This window comes from Vitis vinifera, chromosome 16 (assembly GCF_030704535.1).
Source record: "Vitis vinifera cultivar Pinot Noir 40024 chromosome 16, ASM3070453v1".
Taxonomy (NCBI): domain Eukaryota; kingdom Viridiplantae; phylum Streptophyta; class Magnoliopsida; order Vitales; family Vitaceae; genus Vitis; species Vitis vinifera.
Genome location: NC_081820.1, coordinates 24,762,149 through 24,783,083, shown reverse-complemented (window position 1 = coordinate 24,783,083; position 20,935 = coordinate 24,762,149). Strand labels below are relative to the sequence as shown.

General features: G+C 32.2%; 3 protein-coding genes across 3 annotated transcripts; 1 reads left to right on the top strand and 2 right to left on the bottom strand.

The window, feature by feature from the left end:
* Positions 1–1,936: 1,936 nt before the first annotated feature.
* LOC132255267 (rust resistance kinase Lr10-like) lies at positions 1,937–3,950 on the bottom strand. Its single transcript, XM_059743316.1, has one exon. The coding sequence runs from the start codon at positions 3,155–3,157 to the stop codon at positions 2,066–2,068; it is 1,092 nt and encodes a 363-aa protein (XP_059599299.1). The 5' UTR covers positions 3,158–3,950; the 3' UTR covers positions 1,937–2,065.
* A 2,890-nt stretch (positions 3,951–6,840) lies between these two features.
* LOC100853224 (rust resistance kinase Lr10-like) lies at positions 6,841–10,287 on the bottom strand. The gene is made up of 3 exons (XM_059743315.1): positions 9,539–10,287; positions 8,135–8,161; positions 6,841–8,022 (listed from the first exon to the last, which is right to left on the bottom strand). The coding sequence occupies exons 1-3, from the start codon at positions 10,200–10,202 to the stop codon at positions 6,914–6,916; spliced, it is 1,800 nt and encodes a 599-aa protein (XP_059599298.1). The 5' UTR covers positions 10,203–10,287; the 3' UTR covers positions 6,841–6,913.
* Positions 10,288–10,965: 678 nt separating this feature from the next.
* LOC100853180 (rust resistance kinase Lr10-like) lies at positions 10,966–14,898 on the top strand. Its single transcript, XM_010648694.3, has 6 exons — positions 10,966–11,948; positions 12,059–12,094; positions 12,196–12,228; positions 12,433–12,489; positions 13,033–13,062; positions 13,602–14,898. The coding sequence occupies exons 1-6, from the start codon at positions 11,258–11,260 to the stop codon at positions 14,723–14,725; spliced, it is 1,971 nt and encodes a 656-aa protein (XP_010646996.1). The 5' UTR covers positions 10,966–11,257; the 3' UTR covers positions 14,726–14,898.
* Positions 14,899–20,935: the final 6,037 nt, after the last annotated feature.

Genomic DNA, 20,935 nt, shown 5'->3' with positions numbered 1-20,935 from the left:
TTAACCTTTCCAAACATTTCTTGAATATATTTAAGCCTTGGAAGAGTGTTTTTGAGTGCACCATTATTCTAAAACTTGCATATCTTTAGTGCACCATTCAATCCTAGTTTTTCTTGTATCATTTGAGCTTAAAAGTTTTGTGTTAGGATTTTGTGAGATCATTTATTTGTAAATCTTTGAGAGGAATTTTCTTAAGTGTGTGGTATCACTTGAGGGGTTGTTCAAGAGTGGGATATCTCTTGAGAAGTATAAAGGGTGCTTGGAGCCAAAAGTCCAAGAGGGTGAATTGGAACCATAATCCAATTGTATTGCTTGAAGGCTTGGTTTGGAAGCCTTGAATTAGTGGAACCTCAAGCTCGGGATTGAAGCTAGAGGAGAGTGGATGTAGGCTGGGTTGCGCCAAACCACTATAAAATCTTCTATTTGCATTCTCTCTTCCTTACTTTTTAAAATTATATGCAATTGTCCTTCTATTATTTATTATATACTTGCATATAATTGTTTCTTACTTTCACTTAGTCTAAATTTGCAAAAAGAGACCATCACCCTATTCACCCCTCCCCCCCCTTTTAGGGTGATTACCATAGGTTGGATTAGCCTAAAATTCCTAACAGATACCATTTTGGGTTTCACCAGAAATGTAGAAGCAAATTCCACAAGGATAGAATCCCAATTGAAACTCTTAGAAAAAGAAAATTGTTTAAAAATCACTTGATATAAATTATTTTAGTTACTCCAAAGGTGGGTATATAGAGAAAGATATACAATTACAAACAAAAAATGATCTTTCATAAGTCCAAGTTGCACTCCCTCACCTAAAAAATGATACATACATGAGTTTCTCTTCGCATTTCAAGAACTAATGGGCCAAACCAATCAAGTTTGAGAGACTAAGTACCAATTGCCATTCATTGTCATAATCGGTATCGAAAAAAAGATGATAAGATTTGTACTACAATAAGTAAGAAATTCATTGATTAATACCTAATATTCCATGAAAAAAATTGTATAGATAAGATAGACATTGTTAAACTAGCTTGGAGGCTAGATATTCATAAAAATAAATTATATTATATGTTTATACAATAAGTAAGTGTTTTTCTTTGACATTTTTTTCACTCCTTTTGAAATTTTAGACTTGATCTTAATTCATCTCTTGGTTTACTTTTGAGATCAAATTTAGTTGTGTCAGGTTCCTTGAAAAAGACTCCTGTAGTGGCTTAATGTGAAATTCCACCCCCATCCCTCTTGGTGCAATCTAGTTAGTAACAACAAAATATAACCAATTTAACAATTTAACCAATTTGCAACAATTATTATTTGTAAAAGGAAGTTTGTTTTCTTAGCTAAAAAGGTGAATAAGGGAATTAAAATTCAAGAGTAGTTATTTTAGTTAGGAAATTCAATTTTTAATGCAATATTTAGGAAAATGATGGTAGAGAATTAAGCTTAAATTTATAAAACTGTAGTCATGGATTAAAGGCCAAATATTTGTTTGGAAACTCTTGTTTCTTTGTGCAAAGTAAAATATTACATGTTTTATCAAGTTATTGGGCACTATGGTCTAACTGAAGGATCAACTTAATTTAGTTATTACATAACTAATTAGTCTTACTTATCATTCCAATAAAAAGTGGTAAAGAAAAAAAAAAAAAACAAAAGAAACTCTATATGTGTATAATGGATGAGACTCTTGTTTTCAAGCTTCATAGATTTGATTATATCATAAATGTGAGGGACATTAGTTACTCTACTTGATTGAAAGGTGGATCTATAGAGTCAAGTGTAGTTGAACTATAAATTGGGCAGTGAGAATATTCTTGGACATATTCATTAAAATATCATACAGGAGAAATACATTACATGGGAACAAGAACTTTTGGAATCTAACATCAATTTTGGTATAATCATTTTGTACAATCATTTGTTCAATTAACAAAAATATAAATAGAAATGCTATGATGATGAACAACTACAATATGAATTTTTATCAAATTATACATTCATAATAATTTGAACATGTGGACAATTATTTTTACTCTACTTCTGAAATTATTGTCAACTCTTATTGAAAAACTCTTCTTGGCTTGCTCAAGTTTGTCTTTGTTGAAACTGTAGAAGCAAAAGGGTTAGGAGGCATGGTTAACTTGTCTCCTCCTTCCAACATCTGAACCACAATATTCATGGAAGGACGATCCATTGGACACCATTGAATACATGAAAGTCCAACAATTGCTAATTTCTTTACAATCTCAACATCTCTTTCTTCTTCAATTCGAATATGCAATTCTTCTCCTATATCCAAATGATTATAAATCCATTCTAGGAAGTATACTTGGCTACTACTCTCCACACTAACATCAATGTTCTTCCTTCCTCCAACCATTTCAAGTAACAACATTCCAAAACTATAAACATCTGACTTATAAGACACATTCCCAAAATTCCTAGATAACACTTCTGGAGCGATATAGCCCATTGTTCCCCTTATAACTGTCATAGAGACTGCACTTTGTTCCTTGGAGCACAATTTGGCTAAACCAAAGTCAGAAATCTTTGGATTAAAGTTGTGATCAAGTAATATATTATGAGGTTTGATATCAAAATGAAGGATTCTTTGATCACAACCTTGATGAAGATACTCAATTCCTTTCGCTATACCTATAGCAATTTCTTGAAGTTTCTTCCAACTAAGTAAATAGTTCTTAATAGCTCTTGAAAATATGAACTTCTCTAATGACTCATTTGGTAAGTACTCATAAATTAGAGCTCGTTTAAATCTATCAGCACAAAATCCAATTAAGCGAACTATATTAACATGGTGGATTGTACCCATTATTGCCACTTCATTGATGAACTCTTCCCCATTTCCTTGAGAATTGTTAAGGATTTTTACTGCAACAAAAACTTCATCTGAAAGCTTTCCTTTGTACACAGTTCCATATCCTCCTTGGCCTAATTTATCTTTGAATTGACTTGTAATCCTTTTAACATCAGCATAGGAGTATCTTGAGGGTTTGAGAGCTTCATAGTCTTCTAGAAACTTTTTAACCGTTACTCTATTATCTCTTTCTACTTTATCTAAGCTATAGACACGATAAAGCATAATAATCACTAACACGAGAAGAAAGAAACCAAAGATTGCACTTGCGTACATAAGAAGAAGAAAACTTAAACTTTTTTATATAAATAAATAGATAAAATAACCAAATTAAGAATCTTTATCTCTATAATAAAATATGTATGAATAGAATATTACCTGTCACAATTATTTTCTTCGATACACCTATAAAAAATTAAGAAAAAAAGTAATTAGCTTGTTATGCTCTTGGAATTAAAAAAAAATGCTAAATTACATGTTCATGTGATATGATTTTAATCTAATTAATTTTATGCTAGGCCTCAACCTTATCTTTTGGTTTCTTTCTTGTATTCTACATTTTTACTTTTGAGGTAGTACCAATTCTACTGCTAACTCTATCCTAACTTGTAGTGGAAATTCAAACATACCCTTCTAATCCCTATTATGTATCATAGTTAGACTATGTTTCATAATAACTTGCTGTCTCCATGACTCCCTCAGACACAAATTCATCATATTTTATGACAAAAACTAAAATAAAAATGAAACTCTATGTAAAAGGAATGTGGAGAAACCTCTATCCTTATTCTATACCATTGTATATAGTGATCCAATTGGTAGGTACGATAACACTCGGCGATTCGATTGACCATTAACATCTAATTTCTCATCTTAGATATAAGGGAAAAGTCATCCATGTGGATAACTATTAAAACTAGAAAAATGATGTTTATGGAGTTTTTTACACAATTGTAATTATTGAGAGTTGAAATAAAGATGAATTGCTTGGAAAATTTAGGGTTAGTATGGTCCACTTGGATATGAAAAAATAAATTAAGAAAATCATCTATATTCAATAATCTTAGTAATGTTCTTTTATTAAATATTTCCATATCCCAAAGGAATGCTTGAATAGCTGATTCCATGCCCCGCCGGGTCTTTTAATCAAAAATATTTATAAATCCTATGACCTTATACTGGCGTAGCAAAGCTACTATAGTATAGCAGTTCTAGGGTCGAACTCAGGGATGGGTTTTCACTCTATCAGTGACAGACTCTAAATTAGAAATTGATTCTGATGATTTCCTTTAGCACAAACTTGAAATTTAAAAGAAAATAAAATTGTTTTGAAAGTAGTGATTAAAACTAAACTCACATAGAACTAAGTGAAAGTGGAAGAAAGAAAGTCTCCCGGAGCTAAAGGTTGCTAGGTTCAAGTTCAGGATGCAAAGTGGAAAATTCCGGATTTTTCTCCTCGCATTGGGGATTTAACCTATAGTTATTTCCCGAACCGGTATAGGTTTGACAATGAAGATTTAATCCATAAAAAGTCAATAGAGATGGTAGTCAAGGTCCATTAATGGCTTAAGACACTATGGGTTATCACCTTGAATCACTTTCCACTAGCTCGTACATGATAACTAATGGACTGATATGGATCTAGCAATAAGCATCCACAGAGACCTTAAGCTTACCATGTATTGGCCAGTCAAAGTGATTCTAAGGAATTTAAAGCAAAACTTTGGATTTAGAAGCCATTTATGGATTCCAACTACCTGAATTTAATGCACTGAAACTTTCCACCTTTTAATCTGGACTTTTCACCTAGCTTCCTTTACTCCAAGAAACTATTGGTTTAGCCTCTCATCCTCTGGGAAAACATCCTCAGAGGGTGTTTGGCTTCCAAGAAAATAGAAAATAGTAGAGGGAAAAAGAAAGCAAAAGAGATCTCTGTATTTCACTAAGTATCAAAATTACAATAGTTGGTCTCCTGGAGAAAGCTCCCCGAAAAGATGATTTTTCAGTGATTACAAGAGAATTTATATAGGAAGGTAATTTTACCCTCCCTTGGATACTTCCTAGCTAAGGAATTACATAAGTGGCTGAATACAAGGAGAAAATGGAAATTTAGACACAAAAATATCAGAAGAAAAAGAGTCGGCAAAAATATCCCATTTTCGCACGTTGGAGTTGCAATTTCGCACCTTGAAATGAGGTGTGCGAAATTCCCATGCTTTGGACTGAGGAATTCGCACCTTGCTTTCCATCGTGCGAAATTGTCCCTCAGCTTGATGCAGTTGTCTTCCGAAGGCCATATCTTCCTCATTTCAGCTCCAAATTGTACATGGTTTGAATCGTTGGATTCTTGACTTTCTGAGCTTTGAAATGGTATATAGAATGTAAAAAATGGACTTCGGGAAGTGCTCCAAAAGGGCAATGAAAGACTGCAGCTGTGTCCCCTGTTTTCATCACCCTGTTTTCCTCTTCTCCATTGTTCTCTCCTTGCATATTTTGAACTACTAAGGCAAAGGATTATGAGGCTCCAAAGCTTGGTTTCTTCATAAATTTAAGCTTTCCAAAAGCTTTGCCATGAACCATATTTAGCTCTCCCTCATTCATAAATTGCTTTGGTGAGCATAAAGCTATCAAAAAGCACCAAAACTCAACACAATTGTTAGAAACGATTGCAAGGGTCCCTAACATGTTAATTGAGTTAAAAGGTAATAATTACTACTCAAGGTTGTTTAAAAGAGCTAATTACAAGCTACTAAATAGCATGTTTTGAGTAGTAATCAATAGCAATTGTATTACTTTGTATTTTTAGGTTCATATCCTTGGAAAAATATGAAGAAAATAAAGAAAAATATTGATTGTAAGTAGCTAGGAAAGAATCCATTATCTTATTGGGCTGCCATGATCAAATTAGGTCTGTATCAGGCCTAACCCAGCCTGACTAGCACATGATCCAAGCTCTGCCTATGGACCTACCATTGGGCTTGGCCCAGTGAAACAAAGTAGATTGTTCCATTGATTTAATGTTCTGGCCTAAATGCAGTTAATCTTAAACACATGGAGGAACCCTCAGACCTCTCGGCTAAGACAAGGTCCTCAGCCACTAGGCTTTTTGTTGTTTAGGTTAAACAATATATACCATATATTGAGAGAGTTTGAATCTATTATTATTATTATTATTATTATTATTACATAATCTATTGAGTCCATGTTTTTTTCCTTTCTCAATGATTACTACATGGTCACATATCATATGGTTCATTTCTCCCACAATCTAATATTTTTCGTGGTCTAGTACATATGGTCCATTGGTAATTTGTATTGATAAAGTTCAAGATCAAGCATTCACCTGACTCTCTAACTCCTTTATTGTTAGGATACATGCCTTATCTTCACCATTGATATGGTGTCATAACCGAAGTGCTACTTAGCTAGCAGCAAATCCAGTGTTTCATGCAAGGAGAAAACACATCGAAATCGATCTCCATTTTATTCGATGCAAAGTTCTCCAACGAGCCATCACCATTCAGTATAATTTAGTCATTACATAACTAATTAGGCTTACTTCTCAATCTAATAAAAAAGTGGTAAAGGCAAAAAAGAAAAAAGAAGAAGAAGAAAAAAGAAACAAAAGAAACTCTATATAGGTGTAGTGGATGGGACTCTTATTTTCAAGTTTCCTAGATCTAATTCTATTACTATTTCGTGCAATACTTTCTATCTTGAATGTGATGGACATTAGTTACTCTTACTTGATTGAAAGGTGATCTATAGAGTTGTGTGTAGCTGAACTATAAATTGGGTTGCGAGAATATTCTTGGACATATTCATTAAAATTTAATACACAAGAAATACATTACATGGGAATAAGAACTTCTGGAATCTAACATCAATTGAGCCACTAGTATAATCATTTTATACAATCATATGTTCAATTAACAGAAATATAAATAAAGATGCTATGATGATGAACAACTACAATATGAATTTTTATTAAACTATACATTCATAATAAGTTGAACATATAAACAATTATTTTTACTCTAGTTCTGAAATTATTGCCAACTCTTGTTGAAAAACTCTACCTGGCTTGCTCAAGTTTGTTGGAACTGTTGAAGCAAAAGGGTTAGGAGGCATGGTTAACTTGTCTCCTTCTCCTTCCAACATTTGAACCACAATTTTCATGGAAGGACGATCCACTGGACACCACTGAATACATGAAAGTCCCACAATTGCTAATTTCTTTGCAATTTCAACGTCTCCTTCTTCTTCAATTCGAATATGCAATTCTTCCCCTATATCCAAATGATTATAAATCCATTCTGGGAAATATACTTGGCTAGTACTCTCCACACTAACATCAATGTTCTTCCTTCCTCCAACCATTTCAAGTAACAACATTCCAAAACTATAAACATCTGACTTATAAGACACATTCCCAAAATTCCTAGATAACACTTCTGGAGCGATATAGCCCATTGTTCCCCTTACAATTGTCATAGAGACTGCACTTTGTTCCTTGGAGCACAATTTGGCTAAACCAAAGTCAGAAATCTTTGGATTAAAGTTGTGGTCAAGTAAAATATTATGAGGTTTGATATCAAAATGAAGGATTCTTTGATCACAACCTTGATGAAGATACTCAATTCCTTTTGCTATACCTATAGCAATTTCTTGAAGTTTCTTCCAACTAAGTGAATAGTTCTTGACAACTTTTGAAAATATGAACTTCTCCAATGACTCATTTGGTAAGTACTCATAAATTAGAGCTCGTTTAAATCTATCAGCACAAAATCCAACTAAACGAACTATATTAACATGGTGGATTGTACCCATTGTTGCCACTTCATTAATGAACTCTTCCCCATTTCCTTGAGAATTGTTAAGGATTTTTACTGCAACAAAAACTTCATCTGAAAGCTTTCCTTTGTACACAGTTCCATATCCTCCTTGGCCTAATTTATCTTTGAATTGACTTGTGATCCTTTTAACATCAACATAGGAGTATCTTGAGGGCTTGAGAGCTTCATAGTCTTCTAGAAACTTTTTAACCTTTACTCTATTCTCTCTTTCTACTTTATCTGAGCTATAGACACGATAAAGCATAACAATCACTAACACGAGAAGAAAAAAACCAAAGATTGCACCTGCATACATAAAAAGAAGAAAACTTAAACTTTTTTATATAAATAAATAGATAAAATAACCAAATTAAGAATCTTTATCTCTATAATAAAATATTTATGAATAGAATATTACCTGTCACAATTATTTTCTTCGATACACCTATAAAATATTAAGAAAAAAAAAGTAATTAGCTTGTTATGCTCTTGGAATTAAAAAAAAATCATGCTAAATTACATGTTCATGTGATATGATTTTAATCTAGTTAATTTTAGGCTAGGCCTCAACCTTATCTTTTGGTTTCTTTCTTGTATTCTATGCTTCTACTTTTAAGGTTGTACCAATTCTACTACTAACTCTATCCTAACTTGTAGTGAAAATTCAAACATACCCTTCTAATCCCTATTATGTATCATAGTTAGACTATGTTTCATAATAACTTACTGTCTCCATGACTCCCTCAGACACAAATTCATCCTATTTTATGACAAAAACTAAAATAAAAAATGAAACTCTATGTAAAAAGAATGTGGAGCAATGTCTATCCTTATTCTATACCATTATATATAGTGATCCAATTGGTAGGTACGATAACGCTTGTCGGTTTGATTGACCATTAACATCTAACTTCTCATCTTAGATATAAGGGAAAAGTCATCCATGTGGATAACTATTAAAACTAGAAAAATGATGTTTATGGAGTTTTTTTTACACAATTGTAATTATTGAGAGTTGAAATAAAGATGAATTACTTGGAAAGTTTAGGGTTAGTATGGTCCACTTGGATATGAAAAAATAAATTAAGAAAATAATCTATATTCAATAATCTTAGTAATTTTCTTTTATTAAATATTTCCATATCCAAAAGGAATGCTTGAATATCAATTGTATTACTTTGTATTTTTAGGTTCACATCCTTGGAAAAATATGAAGAAAATAAAGAAAAATATTGATTGTAAGTAGCTAGGAAAGAATCCATTATAAAAGAACTTTTAACATTTTTCTTTTATTTCTTTAATTTTTCAAAAAATTAAATCCAAAATAAACATCTAAGTCTTTGTTCAATTATTTCCCTTAATTTTATTGAGCTCTAAAAATTTGAAGAAAGAAAAGAAGATGTTAATTTAGCTCAATGTTTTGAGGTGAAATGCAAGAAAAACAATATATTACTTTACCCAATAATTCATCTAACAAGAGTTTTAAAATGTAAAAAATTATTTTCACTAATTATTTCAAATTATTTTTTCAGATTTAGAGATTATTTTATCTGTTATAATCAAATTATTCTCTCTCTCTCTCTTTTTTTTTTTTTTTTTTTCAGATTTTCAAAATCCCAATAAAATGTAAATTATATCCAAGATTTTAGTTCCGCATTCGTAACCTATAAATTCAATCAGCAGAATTTATCAGCTCATATCCTTTGCAATGGTTTTTTTATTCCAAAATGGAGAATTTGTATATTAAATCATAGTAGAGGATATGAGGTGGGCATGAAAGATGAAAAGAAGATGAATAGGGAATTAAGATACATAAGAGTACCTTTAACTTTAATACATTCAGTTTCTGGTTCCGTGCTATTACTCTTCTTCAGTCTGCATATTTTTCCTCCTCCTGGGCAGCTTCCACATATTGATTTCGACCACTTCAAAGAAAATGCACTTTCAATGAACATAAAATCCTCAGGAGCTGAAGCGTTGTAAAGCCTGCGGCAAGAGGATAGATCCGTATCTTCGACATATCTGGAGGAATGAACAGCATAAACTGGGTTACCAGGGATAGAAAGGCAAGGGATGGACTGAAAACCATATGATTCTGTTTTGTCTGAGGAACAAGTGAAGAGGGTGAAGTCCCGTTCAAATTTGAAGTAGAAGGGGGAGGCAGCTAAATTAAAGTTTCGAAGCTGTCTCGCAAGGCAATTATCCGGGTCCTGGACAATGATTTCCCGGGATTTGTAAGCTATTTTCTTCACCAAGATCTTTACCGAAACTGGCAGGTCTAGCATGGTCTGATTATTCTCAGTGCAAGATAACTCAAATCCCGGATATCCACAGTGGTGTGGCCGGTCTTTTAGACGGAAAGGGAACTGGATGAGTGGACCCTGGTCGCCACAACGATTTGATGTCATGCACTCATCTCGGCCCCCTCTCATCTCCACAAACAAGGTCAGAAACAAGAACAAAAACAAACAGAGATATCGATCCATTTTTATGGAAGGAATTTGTGACTTTTGCCAAGGACAGAAGTCTCTGGGATAGGAAAGAAAGTGGAAAGGGAGATACAAATATCGAGAGGAGATTAGCCTGAAAATTTATAGAGAAGAATTGTAGGAAGGAGGATTACTGCGGTTGTACATTTTATTCAGTCACTTTTACTAATAGATTTTCACTCTGTATCACATGTATATGCTTTACCAGAATGTGAAGTTATCCGCGTGCATAAAAATCAAAGTCGTCAAATGGGGATTGCAAGTTGGTTTAGCCTGCTAGAGAAATTCAAATTTAAAACTAAAGAATTCCAGCTTAGTATCTCTCTCTCAAATGTCATGATGTTCAACACCTACATAGAAACATATAAACATTTTTATAAAACTTCAAATACAAATAATAAAAATTTAATAATACTTCATTTATTATAATTTAAATCTAAATGGACCGTCTTGCTTAATTTATTTTGTATATTTTTTTAAAAATCAAATTTTGATTTAAAGTAGGCATTTGATTAGAAGAAATAAAACTTCAAATACAAATAATAAAAAACTATATAAAACATATAGAAGTTTAAATTATTGGAAAAATGGTAACTTAGCATGATACCGTACATAATTCATTATTTGTATAAGGTTAATTTGGTATACATTATGGCCCATGTCAAGGAAACTTGCTAATTTGGTAATTTGGTAACTTAGTAATTTGGTATACATTACTAATTCAGTAGTAAGATCCTTTTTTAAAAAAAATAATAATAATAATTTCAAATATAGTGATTCTTGATTTTCATTTTCATTATGCTAATTCAGAAGCCTCTAATGATTGAACCTGATCATGAACAAAGGGTGGGTGTGCGTTTCTTCAATGTGAAGTTATCCATACATAGAAAAATCAAAGTAGTTGACTATAACAGTCAATAAGGCTCATCTGACACTCTTTCCAAGTTGCAGGAAAATTGGGACCGCAAGCCTGTTGGGGGATAATTTGATATCTCTCTCTTAAATTAAACATAAAACTGAAGAATTCCAACTCCGTATCTCTCTCAAATGTTATGATGTTTAGAGAAGCAAAACTTGTGGCGTTAGCGCTCTTCCACACTTTCTTGCTTGCAATTTGTGCTGCTAATGGAAACCAGACTTGCAGACCCTCTTCTTGTGGAGAGATTCAAAACATCAGCAACCCTTTCCGATTGAAAGGTGATCCATCTGGGTGTGGTGAGCCTGACTATGAATTGGTCTGCGAAAACAATCGTACTATGTTAAACGGCGCCCGGAAGGGTGAGAAATACTATGTTGCTGATATCAACTACGATCACTATACCATTCGGCTAGTGGATCCTGGGGTCGAAAAGGGCAACTGTCTCTCAACTCCTCTCTATTTGGAGTGGAAGGGAATGACCAGTACAGCAGTTTTAATGAATTGCGACCAGCCAATAAGTGACCGCAGCTACATTCCTATCACTCCTTGCAATGCGACTTCATCTTCCTCACAAGCATATGTTTATGGACTACTCGGGAGCGAGTCCATGGAAGTGGGAGATATTAAGTATCCATGCACCATCAGCAGGACTATTATTACTCAATTCTTGAAGCCCGGCAATCTTTCAATGTCAGATATACAAGAAATGCTGCTTCTGGGGCTTGAACTTTCATTCTTGCGCTTCCGCTGCAAAAGCGAATGCGAGGTGAAAGGGCTAGACTGCGATGTGAATTATGGCAATTATACCGTACAGTGCACCAAACGTATGAGCAATGTTTATTTTTATCCATTCATGTATTTATTTGCTTGCAAGCATAAGTCCCTTCAACATTTTATAACTAATAATATTCGCTTAATTGGTTTGATCTTGCAGCTTGGAACTCTCTGAAATGGTTCTTTCTCTATATCAGTGAGACTTTGGGAGTTTACTTTTATTATCTTTCGTGTTCATTTTTACTTCTATTATCTTTCTCATGTTAAATTCAAATTATGTTGTTTTTCTGTTAACAGGAGCTATATTAGGTGTGGACCGTTTTATCGAATGTAAGGCTTATTAGTTCCATTTGTTGCAGAAGAAAGATAGTGAATTTTTTTTTTTTATATAGTTTTTTACTTTCATTCCATTAATTTCAAGATGGTACCTATGGGCTGCTTAATATCATTGTCTAGTTGGCAGTCACATAGACCAAAATGCAAAAGCTTCATCTACTTTTACCATTGACCATATTTACTAATTTAAACGTGCAGACTTCGGATATCTTTCAGACTTCGGATATCTTTCAGATGGAGGCGTAACTTTAGTTGGTAAGGCTTTGAGAAGTTCTATATATTTATTATTATTATAATAATAATAATAATAAAATTATTAATTTGATGATAAAATGAAATGATAATTTATTTTTGGAGTTCACTATAAATGAATAAAATAAAGAACTGTTATTCTAAATTACACATTCAATCCCACAATAATCAATATGTGGTATGTGCTTGATTTTATTTTTAATTTAAATATATATAATGAATTTCTAAAAATTTTAAAAATATTATAAGACATTTGAGACTGAGGTCATAGCTGAATAAAGAAAATGTATTTAAATTAATCAATAGTATAATAAATCATTGGATTTTTCTTCCACTTAACTAATAATAACTATGATGATGATTATTATTATTATTAATATTACCTTTTCTCTTCTATCCTATCCATCTCTTCCTAATTTTTAATCAAAACCAATAGCAGTAATGATATTTCTCTTGTATTTGTTTCTTGCTTATTTTTAAATCTATCATATGTATGAATCTTTCTTTTCTTGAACGTAATAATTTTTGTTCCTCTCATATTTGCAGTTGGGGCAATCTTGATATTACAACTCATGGGTAAGGCTTCCAAATCTCAATAAGTATATCATTGCACACGTCTTATACCTCTTTTTGCTTGGCACTTTTGGAATCCTTTCATTCAAGATAAGAGCTGACAAACAAGTTTTGCAATGCATTTGGTTGTACAAAATGAATCATAAATTGAAATTCCAATTTGTGAAATTCAGAAATTTTCTTTCAAATAAAATTATTATTATTATTTTCTAAATTTGTGATGTATTTGATTTCAAATTATTTCCAGATTTGTTAGAGTACAAGGAAATTGAAGAATAGAGCTGGAATTTGGCATCTAATTTCATTCCTTAATTTTGTACAACAAAACAAATTTTCTCAATTGATTATTCCATCCTTTATGTATATCATGCTGTCACCCAAAAGAAAAAGAGTCACATGACTATGTTTGAGTGGAAATCCAAAACCTAAGATATAGGTGAAATGACCTTTTAATTTGTTGCATTTGATGATTGAATGTGGTTAGATGATTATAAATCTTCCTCTGACGTTTTTCATATCTTTAACATGTGATTTATATGTAGTCATGATCATCATCGGACGAGCTGTGATTGGTATTTTGTGCCTCTTTGCCTATTTAATTTACAAGTTTCGACGGAGACATTTATCATTAGATGATGATATTGAAGAATTCCTACATAACTACCAAAATCTTCGACCAATCAAATACACATATTCAGACATAAAGAAGATGACTCATAATTTTAAGCATAAATTAGGTCAAGGAGGTTTTGGCTCTGTGTACAAAGGAAAACTCCGAAGTGGCCGCATTGTAGCTGTAAAAATGTTGGTTATGTCAAAGGCTAATGGGCAAGATTTTATCAATGAAGTTGCTACAATTGGAAGAATTCATCATGTTAATGTGGTGAGACTTGTTGGATTTTGCATACAGAGATCAAAATGGGCCCTTATATATGACTACATGCCTAATGGGTCTCTTGATAAGTTTGTTTTTCTTGATCAAGGAAACAACATTCCTTTGAGTTGGGAAAGATTATACAAGATTGCACTTGGTGTAGGACGTGGGATCGAATACTTACATCAAGGGTGTGATATGCAAATTCTTCATTTTGATATCAAGCCACACAACATTCTTCTCGATGAAGACTTCACACCAAAAGTTTCAGATTTCGGTCTTGCAAAATTATACTCAACAGATGAAAGTATTGTATCAGTCACTGCTGCTAGAGGAACCTTGGGCTACATTGCTCCTGAATTGTTCTACAAAAACGTTGGAGGGGTATCATTTAAGGCTGATGTTTATAGTTTTGGAATGTTGTTATTGGAAATGGTGGGAAAAAGGAAGAATGTGAATGCATTTGCAGAGCATTCAAGTCAAATATATTTCCCATCTTGGATTTATGATAGATATGATCAAGGAGAGGACATGGAAATGGGAGATGCCACTGAGGATGAAAAAAAGTATGTAAGGAAAATGGTGATAGTTGCACTATGGTGTGTACAAATGAAGCCTGTGGATCGTCCTTCAATGAGCAAAACATTGGAGATGCTTGAAGGAGAGATTGAACTATTGAAAATGCCTCCTAAGCCAACTCTATGGTCTATCGAGAATCATGAGCAATCCATGGTAGAGGTACCAATTTCATCATCCAATTCCATGGGTACAATCAGCTTAAATGGAAGGTAGTCCTACTCCATCTAGTTGCTTATTTTGTAATCCAATAATAATGTGTGATTGTGTCTTATGTGTAAGGTTTCTATGAGATCAGTGTATGTAACAAAATAAAGTTTCTACTTCAAACAATAGTTTGGTTCCTTGTAAGAAAGGTTATGTACAAGTAATAAAATATCATTTTTAGATGTTTGAATAGTGTTCTTGCTTGCCCGTAAAATTATCAAAGAAAATCCTCCATTTCCTTTGAAGTTCTATTTTTTTTTTCAAGTATTCTACAAAAATAATTATTAGGGTTGTAGATGTTCAAGTAAGTTATTTTGTTATAACTTGTTGCTAGTAGTAATCTGGGCTTTCAAGGAACAATAATGCCAATTACAACATTTCTTTTGTAAGTAATTCCATATAGTTTTTGTTAGAGAAGTGTCCTTGGGCCCTCTAAAGGTTACAATTACATTCTTGGACATTGGATTGCACCATTCCATATATGGTTCTTCAAATTAGTGGACACTTTGATTTCTCCATTCATAGATTTCTACTCCTTGTTGAAATTTAATTAGGACTTTGATCTTACCCTTCACACTTTAAATCAGGCTCTCAAATCAAAAGTTGCATTTTAATAGAGAAAGAATTAACAAAGAAGGAACAATTTGAGAGCTCAAACCTTTCCTTGGTATATGTCTATTACTATAATTCATTATGAGCATAAAATTGTAAGAGTAAATAAATATTCAAAATTTTAAAATGGTCTCCTACAACTCACACCCTTTCAATAATTTCTGTGGACCATTGTACATGTGGTCAATTTTGATGCTTTATTTATTGAATATGACTTTTCAAATAAAACCATCGGGTCAATTTTCTTGACACTAAAAGTAAGTTGGTCCTTATATTTAAAGGACTATTTCTTTTATCTTTAGAAATGTGAAATGTGCTAGATGTGATAGGACCATAATACTACATGAATTATGCCGATAATACCATACATTTTATTCCAGTACGTATCTATGAGTAATGTCTATTTTAATTTATTTATGAATATATTTTGCTTGCTAGATTTCCGAAGCTTCACTCCCATTAAATATAGAATATGGGGAATCTAGATTTTCCATGAATTGGTCAAAACCTGTGTGTGGAAATTGTGAAGCAGAAGGTGAGAAATGCAGGCTGAAGATGAGTAATGGCATGTAATCTGAAATTGAGTGCATAAAGAAGCCAGAAATAGGTACGTGCTACACAATATTAGCCCATGCCATATTCCTTTGCACCCTGATATGGAAACGGAAAATTTGACATAATTTCATTTTATCTATTCGTATCTTGATATGGAAACATCAAAGACCCAAAAAAAAAAAAAAAAGCCCTGTGGGAACCATGGGAATGAACACAAAGTCATAGGCTTCAGTCCAAGAACACCACCTAAAATTAATCTGTATGGCATCACCACGTGATAGATTATGATTTATTAATTTCAAAAGCATAACCAGCTACTAAGTTTATTATTATCTCTTACAGGTGCATAAAAGAAAAACTAACAATTACTGGTGATTTTCTATTCACACACATATATATGGATTTGCATTTGAGATCAACTTTAGTTGTGTCAGTTCTTTGAAGAAAAAAAAAACTTTCATCATGCCTTGAAGTGAAATTTCCATCCTCAATCCCCATTAAATAACATATAATTGTCTTATGTGGAGAGTGTAAAAGCCTACTAAATTGGTTCAATCTATTTAGTAGCACCAAAATATCAAAGCAAAACCCTATAATATGCCTCTTCCAACAATTTAATAATTTGCAGCAATTATCATCTATAAAAGGGATTTTATTTATTTGTTTTGCTAAAATGAGAAAGAATGGAATTCAAGTTAATGAGTAGTCATTTTAATTACTTAGGAAATTCATGTTTTAATCCAATATTTAGTAACAGTGTGTAAAGCATGTATTTAATATAATAAAAAGTTAGATAGACGCATAATTAAGACCATTATTTTCAATAATTCTAATACTTCACCCATTAAATAGGATAACAACTTGCAAGGACCTCATTTCTTTCACACAAGCATGTGGGTATGTCTTATAATTAAATAACTCACCATGCTTGGCTAGCTATATGGAAAAATCAAACATTATGGGCAAGTTGATGTACCCAGTCACCCCCATACTTCAATACTGACTAAGATAGTCAATGCTATAGAAAAATCAAACACTGTGGGCAAGTTGATGTCCTTTTTTACCATTAATTTTCTTATTAAGAAATGAGGTACTTTTAGAGAGTTACTAATTTCCTTATTCTTAAGAGAAAATTCATAAGAAAAATTGATGATATGATTCATGAAGAAATAAACAAAATCAAAATCAGATTTTGGAGAGCCTTACACTAGTCAATAAAGGCATACTTTTTTCAAATTAGAAAAATGCAGGGGATACCAAGTTAGGTTTCATTAGAAATGTAGTAGCAAATTCCATAAAGGCAAAATAACAATCTAAACTCACAAAAGGAGAATTATTTGAAAGTTTGAAGGTGAGTGCATAGAGAAAGATATACAACTACAAACAAAAAATGATCTCTCATGGTTCCAAGTTGTAGTGCCCCACAATAAAATGATGCATGAATCAATTTCTTTCCTCATTGGTCCCACAGGGACTTGTCAAGTTTGAGAGGCTGAGTGTCAAATGCTATTCATTGTCATAACTAGAATCCAAAAAAGATGATAAGATTCGTAATGCAATGGCTAAGAAGTTTTGCTACTCCACTTGCTTTGCATTGGTATAAGGTCTATCCATAGATGTCCAGGCATAAATATGACTTGAAGTAGAGATGGAAACATGATGCCAATAGAATTGATTGGTACCTAATATTCCATGGAGAAAGGTGTATAGATAAGATATAACCTATTAAACTAGATTGGAGGTTTAGAAATTCATAAAAATCAATTATATTATATACTTATACCAAATATGAGTTTTTTTTCTTTGTTATTTTTTTCCCTCCTTTTGAAATTCAGATTTGATCTTAATACATTTATGGATTTGCTTTTGAGATCAACTTTAGTTGTGTCAGTTCTTTGAAGAAAAAAAAAAAACTTTCATCATGCCTTGAAGTGAAATCTCTGTCCTCAATCCCCATTAAATAACATATAATTGACTTATGTGGAGAGTGTAAAAGCCTACTAAATTGGTTCAATCTATTTAGTAGCACCAAAATATCAAAGCAAAACCCTATAATATGCCTCTTCCAACAATTTAACAATTTGCAGCAATTATCATCTATAAAAGGGATTTTATTTATTTATTTTGCTAAAATGAGAAAGAATGGAATTCAAGTTAATGAGTAGTCATTTTAATTACTTAGGAAATTCATGTTTTAATCCAATATTTAGTAACAATGTCTAAAGCATGTATTTAATATAATAAAAAGTTAGATAGACGCATAATTAAGACCATTATTTTCAATAATTCTAATACTTCACCCATTAAATAGGATAACAACTTGCAAGGACCTCATTTCTTTCACACAAGCATGTGGGTATGTCATATAATTAAATAGCTCACCATGCTTGGCTATCTATATGGAAAAATCAAACATTATGGGCAAGTTGATGTACCCAGTCACCCCCATACTTCAATACTGACTAAGATAGTCAATGCTATAGAAAAATCAAACACTGTGGGCAAGTTGATGTCCTTTTTAACCATTAATTTTCTTATTAAGAAATGAGGTACTTTTAGAGAGTTACTAATTTCCTTATTCTTAAGAGAAAATTCATAAGAAAAATTGATGATATGATTCATGAAGAAATAAACAAAATCAAAATCAGATTTTGGAGAGCCTTACATTAGTCAATAAAGGTATACTTTTTTCAAATTAGAAAAATGCAGGGGATACCAAGTTAGGTTTCACTAGAAATGTAGTAGCAAATTCCATAAAGGCAAAATAACAATCTAAACTCACAAAAGGAGAATTATTTGAAAGTTTGAAGGTGAGTGCATAGAGAAAGATATACAACTACAAACAAAAAATGATCTCTCATGGTTCCAAGTTGTAGTCCCCCACAATAAAATGATGCATGAATCAATTTCTTTCCTCATTGGTCCCACAAGGACTTGTCAAGTTTGAGAGGCTGAGTGTCAAATGCTATTCATTGTCATAACTAGAATCCAAAAAAGATGATAAGATTCGTAATGCAATGGCTAAGAAATTTTGCTACTCCATTTGCTTTGCATTGGTATATGGTCTATCCATAGATGTCCAAGCATGAATATGACTTGAAGTAGAGATGGAAACATGATGCCAATAGAATTGATTGGTACCTAATATTCCATGGAGAAAGGTGTATAGATAAGATATAACCTATTAAACTAGATTGGAGGTTTATAAATTCATAAAAATCAATTATATTATATACTTATACCAAATATGAGTTTTTTTTTTCTTTGTTATTTTTTTCCCTCCTTTTGAAATTCAGATTTGATCTTAATACATTTATGGATTTGCTTTTGAGATCAACTTTAGTTGTGTCAGTTGTTTGAAGAAAAAAAAAAAGACTTTCATCATGCCTTGAAGTGAAATCTCCGTCCTCAATCCCCATTAAATAACATATAATTGACTTATGTGGAGAGTGTAAAAGCCTACTAAATTGGTTCAATCTATTTAGTAGCACCAAAATATCAAAGAAAAACCCTATAATATGCCTCTTCCAACAATTTAACAATTTGCAGCAATTATCATCTATAAAAGGGATTTTATTTATTTATTTTGCTAAAATGAGAAAGAATGGAATTCAAGTTCAAGAGTAGTCATTTTAATTACTTAGGAAATTCATGTTTTAATCCAATATTTAGTAACAATATCTAAAGCATGTATTTAATATAATAAAAAGTTACATAGACGCATAATTAAGACAATTATTTTCAATAATTCTAATAATTCACCTATTAAATAGGATAACAACTTGCAAGGACCTCCTTTCTTTCACAAGCATGTGGGTATGTCTTGTAATTAAAAGCTCGCCATGTTTGGCTAGCTACAAAACATTCTATATGGAAAAATCAAACATTATGGGCAAGTTGATGTACTCAATCACCCCCATACTTAAATACTGATTAAGATAGTCAATGCTATAGAAAAATCAAACACTGTGGGCAAATTGATGTACTTAGTTACCCTCATATTTCAATACTGACTATGATAGTCAATGCTATAAAAGAATCAAACACTATAGGCAAGTTGATGTACCTAATCACCCTCATACGTCAATACTGACTATGATAGTCAATGTTATTGAAAAATCAAACATAGTGGGCAAGTTGATGTACCTAGTCACGCTCATACTTCAATACTAACTACGATGGTTAGTGCTATATGTACCTAGTCACCCTTTTTCTTCAATACTGAGTATGATAGTCAATGCTATAGAAAATTCAAAAATTATGGGCAAGTTGATGTACCTAATCACTCTCATACTTCAATATTGATTGTGATAATCAGTGCTATAGAAGAATCAAATATTGTGGGCAAATGAATGTACCCAGTTCATGTACCTAATCACCCTCGTATTTCAATACTAACTATGATAGTCAATGTTTTAGAAAAATCAAACATAGTAGGCGAGTTGATGTACCTAGTCACCCTCATACTTCAATATTGACTATGATAGTCAATGCTATAGAAAAATCAAACATTATGGGCACGTTGATGTACCTAGTCACCCTTATACTTCAATACTGACTATGATAGTCAATGTTATAGAAGAATCAAACAATATAAGCAAGTTGATGTACCTAGTCACTCTCATACTTCAATACTGACTATGATAGTCAATGTTGTAGAAAAATCAAACACAATGGGCAAGTGGATGTACCTAGTCACCCTCATACTTTAATACTAACTATGATAGTCAATGCTATAGAAAATCAAAGATTGTGGGCAAGTTGATGTACCTAGTCACCATCATACTTCAATACTGACTATGATAGTCAATGCTATAGAAGAATCAAACACTATGAACAAATTGATATAACATTTTCTAAACAATTTTTTCTCTAACTTTCGATTGGTTTTACGCCTTTCTTTATCTCTATCTCACATGTCCATTGTTCAAGACTGATCTTGGAGGAGCTAAACCTTCAATCATATTACTTGAAAGGGCTTGTTATTAACTTTATTCAACCATATATACTATGCCCTTTAAGTAATGTTTAAATTGGTGGATAGAATATAGA